The sequence below is a fragment of the Lineus longissimus genome, chromosome 1 (assembly GCF_910592395.1).
Source record: "Lineus longissimus chromosome 1, tnLinLong1.2, whole genome shotgun sequence".
NCBI lineage: Eukaryota > Metazoa > Nemertea > Pilidiophora > Heteronemertea > Lineidae > Lineus > Lineus longissimus.
This window is the reverse complement of record NC_088308.1, coordinates 9,473,925-9,479,924: the sequence shown is the minus strand read 5'-3', so window position 1 is coordinate 9,479,924 and position 6,000 is coordinate 9,473,925. Positions and strand designations below refer to the sequence as shown.

The following is a 6,000-nucleotide window of genomic DNA, read 5'->3' as shown; positions in this document are numbered from 1 at the left end:
TTATAGTCTAAATGTCTTTTTTTCTTTATATCCAGCAAAACAAACTTACTCAGAAATATGCAAAAACGGTAGGTGGTAACTATTTCATGCCTCATATCTGTGCTGTTGATTGAATATCAAGAGATGAATTGGAACTGAAGCCGTACCATCAAGTGATGTGATTATCAGGACATCAACGCTAGATGATAAATTCGATGCGTCCGTTGACTACACTGACAGCGGCATGATCTCATGTGTTTGTGTTACTACCTCTGAACCACACCAATTGATATAACGGAACAGAGTTTTGTCAGTTGTTGCGAATGATCTTGGATGGATGTGTTGTTCTTTACACATTTGTGTTAATATCATGTGTATCACAAATCCACATGTTAGCTCAAGTTTTCCCATCACAGAGGATATGAGCTGCAGGCATATGTACTACGTTACAATGTTTCGAAGGACCCGCGAATGATGGTTACCCCTGAAAGACAAAGTTTAACCAGTCTAGGCCCCTTGCTGTGCGTAGTGATATGAAATGAAGGTGCTTCTTAGTTTCTTAGCTTCTTAGAAATGACACTGCTGCAGCCTTGACACACACATATCTTCAACGTCTCTTTTCTATACTTTCGTAACCGCTACTTATCAGGGCCGTGATCTGTCCCCTGCCTCCTACAGGACTTCTGATTAGCTTCCAATCCCTCATTTCACCTTTAACGTACTTCATTTTCAGCTGACACCAGCCAAGGTTACGGCGGTTCAAATCGGTGCCCTTTCTGCCGAATGCAGGGCGTCTCTCCCGGCGTCATTCGCCAGCCAGATGCCCGCTGATGTGGCCAAAGCAAACTTCGGATCCATCGTCCAAGGAAGTGCAGCAAAGAACAAGGGAAGCAGTGCGGAGAAGCGACCAACAACAACTGTCTATGCTCTCCTTGGAAAGGTTTGTACATGGTATGGAAATAAAGATAAAAAAGAGGCTTGATGAGCCTTAAGCAGTAAAGAGACGAAATACCGGTGTGTGGGAGAAATCGAATGCCCTGGAAAGCTAGTATAAGGTTATCATGGGAAATTCTAATGTTGTGAGCTACAAGGGCATTTGGATTTCTGTCAGCATGTCTAGTAAGCTAAAAAAGCTTATCATTACAATTTGTTACAATTTTTTCATCTTCTCCTATAAAGAAAGTCGTTATTTGGTGGCATTGGGGTCATCAGAACACGCGAGCATTCTAAGATACAAATATGAATGTTCACCTTAATCAACTAAAATCAATGTTTCTCCGTTTCCCGTTATTGAGAAGGCAGGGTCTCTCTAAGTGTCGGTTGTGTGGAAAGACTGGTATGGGTACAACCAAAAACGTTACTGACACCGGCACCACAATCAGTTCCATTTTAGTCGATGCAATATTTCTCTTCCTACAAGTTTCTCTAATTGATTTGCAGCAACTGACACCGGCTGACAACCTAGACGCTGCCGCATGGAAACTCATCCTGCAGCACGGACTTCTTGGAGCAATGAACTTCACCGACGTACAAAATGCCACGGCGGACAGGCTGTGTCCCAAAGAAACTGGTGTGCACACAGCCTGTGGGAGTATGGTAAGTACATCCCCCAAATATAAAACGGTGCGAACCAAACTAGGCGCTAAAATCAGTCCTTTCGCCAATGCAACAATATTGATGACGCGCAATAATATTGATGACGTCACATTAATGCAACCAATCATATATCACAAATCTAAAATACTAGTCAATTCAGCAATAAAACAATCAAAAATATGTGGGTTGATATTCTTGAGGCTGAATTTTAATATTCTGAGATTTGTTTTGTGGTCCCGAGGCTTCAGTCCAAAATTTATCAGTGGCACATTTTAAAATGTGCTGTACTTTTTTGCTAATCGCAAATCACTTATTTGAGGAAACGCCACAAACAGAAGGCCGGAATAAGATCACTTTAATCATATATCATTGTGTATCATTTGCACCATGCAAAGAAACTTTATATTTTTCATGGTTCCAGTGTTCCCTGTTCTACAACAAGTGCCGAACAATTTACGGACCAGTGACAAAGGGATCCTTGGATCTATACGGTGATTCCATTTTCCAAATGGGACAAGCAGGCTTTTTGCAAATAACGGACGGAAGCACTTTGCTTAAACTTGCTAGGAGATGGCAGGAGTACAGAAAGAGGGCCCAGAAAACTGAATACATGGTGAGTGCATTGCAGAAGGGGGAGTGGGGTCGATCTTCCTACTTTCTCCGGGCTCGATGTTCACCAGGTCCTATGTTCTCCTTTATGATTAAAAAGACTGTGTATTTTCTAAATAGAGTTTGCTAACAGTATGGAAAAAGAAAAGGATGGTGTTGGGCCTTGGTAACAAAGACAGAAGCTAACCATGTTTAGATCTGATTGAGGGTAAGGGTCAGAGTAAGTGCCGGTCAGAGTTAGAAGGAGGTTAAGAGATCAGAATTGACTAGGGTTTGGGATGGGGATACTAACATGACTAATTGTAAGGATCCGGTTTCTTCTTACTATTCGTTTGCCCCCGAAGTAGAGAAGTATTATGTGTAACAATTCAGCACCACTTTATTTTTCAGAACAACGCACTTGTCACAGGTCTTTTCAAAATGTTGATAGATTTATTTGCCAAGGACGGTGCTATACTCAAAAACGTCAAAAACTTGGTTGATTATGGTGGACTTTTGGGACATCCAAGGTAAGTGAATTGAGGGCGATTGTAGATGCCATGGACGGTGTCTTGATCCATCTAATCATTAATTTCTTGATATGGTGCATCTTCAACAAAAAATTGTTTGGAAAAGTTATGAGCAAAAGGGCCTTTAAAAGGCAAAATGAACTATTGCCTTTATCAGGTTCTTTGCTGCGGTTTTCTAAAAGGCGAGTTGTCATTATACAATACTGAAAAACGTTGTAAGGCATTAATCAGTCGCGTTTTATAAACAATATTATTGTACCTTCGTCACGTCAATTTGCTCTCCTAGTTTCAAAAGTGAGTTCAAGTCCCTACAAACGGAGGTTCTGAAGGGAGCGTGCAGGATGCAGACTGAAATGCCACTCATGTTGGGTTCCTCCACTATCACCGAAATGAGAGCGACGTGTAAAAAGGTATGTACTACTAAAAAGGTATTTTTACAATCATCATGTGTAGATATTAAACGATAACTGTAATTTTACAATCATGAGTAAAAAGGATAATTTTCCGACTGAGTGAACCTCAACCGTATGTTCAAGTCGTGATATCGCTGTAATCGGTTGGCATAAAGTAACACTGTGAAAACTGATGTAAATAACACAAGTTATAACGCAAGTTATTTACAAAATCACATAGACTCTTAATTTGAATCAAGTTGGGGATGTTGGCACCTCACGCTGAAATAAGTGACGTAGATTTGCATTTACCAAGTTCATATAATTAGCTTGCCGTTCTAATTGGGTCAGAAACTCGCACTAATCGATCGATCTTCCAATCCAATCCAATCCAATCCAATCCGTGTTAGATATACCCCGAGCGTCGTGCGAACCGCAACAATGCCTTCAGGCATGATAGGGGGTGAAAAACAATTAAAATGTAGTCGGTGCAAGATAAAATAAACGTTCGTCGGCCTCTAGGCGGCCATCCTCCCGAGACAGCCTTAAACGTTTCTAGGGATGGTGCCGCTGCGATTCCTAGTGGGCAGGCTGTTCCGGTCCATTCCCTTGTGACTTGATTCTTCGTATACATGTACATGTATATGCATTCATCTTTACCAGTTAACCTGATACGCACTCCTCCACACCGCCTTGGCGTTCGTTATGTGGAGAGTAAGTTACCGTAGCGAACAGTTCAGGCTCGAAACTTTCAGAGCGATATCAATATGTTTTGTTTTCAATCCTATATAAATAATAAAGGAGGTGACTACTTGGCAAGCCCGGCTTACCAAACAGCGACTTTTTCTTGTCCTGAATGGAGAGCCGAACTCATTAATATTAAAGTAAAGTCTCCAGCTCGCCAAACAGGGTAGATTTTTTACCTGTTTGGCAAGCCCGGCTGGCCGAACAGGGTGGCTTTTTAGTGCTGTTTGGCAAGCGGCTCTCCAAACAGGACAAAAAAAGATGCCTGTTCGGCGAGCGGCTTGCCAAATAGACCCGGTGTAAAAGTAAAAAGTGTCCCCCCTGGAAAAAGTGTCCGGCCCTATTGTATTCTGCAATATGGTTCTATAGAGACCCTGACAGTCAATAGCTCAGAGATTGAAGCGCATAATAGAATCCTTTGTTCCCGGACATTTTATCCTAGGACATTTTAAACTTCTACACCGGCCATAAATTAACGTTTTGAAATACACGTACATGTACGTATATGATAAGCATATTTACTCTTGCCGGTTTTGGCCTATCGACTACCCTGAAAGCTATTTCGTGGGGGTCTAAGTTATCTAGGTTTGCCCCTATGCCTCTTTGATAAGAGTGTACAACGATAGGAGTTTTGGCCAAGGAGCGAGTGGACTTTTTTCGAAGACAATTGACCGTGTATTAGGCGTGGCCAGAATTCTTTTAACTGGTGGGGAAGCGGGAAAAAATAGCGTAAGGTAATCACAACGTTATCTTCTTGTGTGTCCCTTTCAGGCTGGAGTGGCGTACAAGGACCTAGGAATGCTTCTCCTCAACATGCCAGTTAAGGAAGTCAACACCATGAAAGATGCAGATATGTACCAGGCACTTGAAACGATCGCATTGGGTGCTCATGATGAAGCAACGAGGAAGGCTGTTGCCGATAAGATGCTGGCTTACGCGTTGTAAGTGAACGTGCTGGAGTAAACTAACCGCAGTGTACATGTAGGCGTAACGTAATGTAATGTTTCCCTGAATAAGATGCACAAATGCCCCAATGGTGGCAAGGCCATGGCAAGGCCTATATCCCCCTGCATTGCCCGAATGGTGATGAAGGCCTTGCCATGGATATTCTTTGTCTTGCCCGACACTTTATCCGGTAGTAGGTTTTAAACGCAAACGACGTAAAAATGATACTCTTATTTTTCACTTAAATTTGCGCTTGCCTCCCAATTAGAAAAAATCACGAAAATAAACCAGTCAGGAAATTTGCAGGGTTGTTTCAAAAACAATTTTTAATTTTTCCTTCTCATTCTCTGAGCCAACACTTGGCAGTAGAAGAGTGCACTAAACTGGATTGGTATGTACATGTAAGCATCGCAATGCCTTGAAGATATTCTATATTAACTGAAATAAACATGTACCTACTGGACGTAGTTCGAAAAGAATTGTTTTTCGAAAGTACAATACAGCCTGAGTATAAAATATTTCAAAAACGTATATCCTCTCAATTCAGGAAGTTAACCAGTTCAACCGTGGAAACTCTGCCAATGTCCATTCTGAAAATATTCAAAACCTTGCTCGGCCAATTCAACCTTGTGACACTCCGTAAGATCAACAAGGTAAGACCACCATACCCGCCAAGAGGAGGCAAAACATAAAAGGTGAGTATCGAGTTGGCCAGGCAGGTCCCCCACCCGCATACCCCCGCGGTTTCATGTGCGGAGGCGGATGGGGAGATATCAGGTTGTTTCTGTCCCAAGCGATAACCCACTCGGCTGTGGCTCACCCGGAATCGACAGGCATATTTCATTCATATAAACCAACTGAACTGATTGTGCAATATCACAATATATACATTGGCAAGCGATCAGTTCTCGATATAAAAGCGGCGACCACCGCGCTCCAGCCAAATCTGTGAAAATTATCGATCGTGCACGAGCACTGCAGAGCAGAGCACAATGGTACAATAGTTAGACATTTTTTATCAAATAAGTTATCGGTCTGAAAATGACTAACAAAATGTAAATTTACAAAATATGAAGGTGAGTGTCGAGTTAACCTAGTGGGACCCCTCACACCCTTCACGATATCAGCTTTGACACCAGGTGGAGGAAACCTTCTGTAGCTTAAGTCTCCAGTGAAGTCCCCACTCGGCTACGGCAATAATGTATGGCACATCGCCACAATCCTTG

General features: G+C 42.2%; 1 protein-coding gene across 2 annotated transcripts in view; it reads left to right on the top strand.

Annotated features, from left to right (window-relative positions):
* The first annotated feature begins 4,636 nt into the window (after positions 1–4,636).
* LOC135498955 (uncharacterized) overlaps positions 4,637–6,000 on the top strand; it is a 48,788-nt gene continuing 47,424 nt past the window's right edge. For both annotated transcript variants that reach the window (XM_064789527.1, XM_064789516.1), the window contains exons 1-2: positions 4,637–4,770; positions 5,322–5,427. In XM_064789527.1, the coding sequence (XP_064645597.1) occupies positions 4,643–4,770; positions 5,322–5,427 (234 nt within the window). In that variant the 5' untranslated portion in view covers positions 4,637–4,642. The remainder of the gene's footprint in view (positions 4,771–5,321; positions 5,428–6,000) is intronic.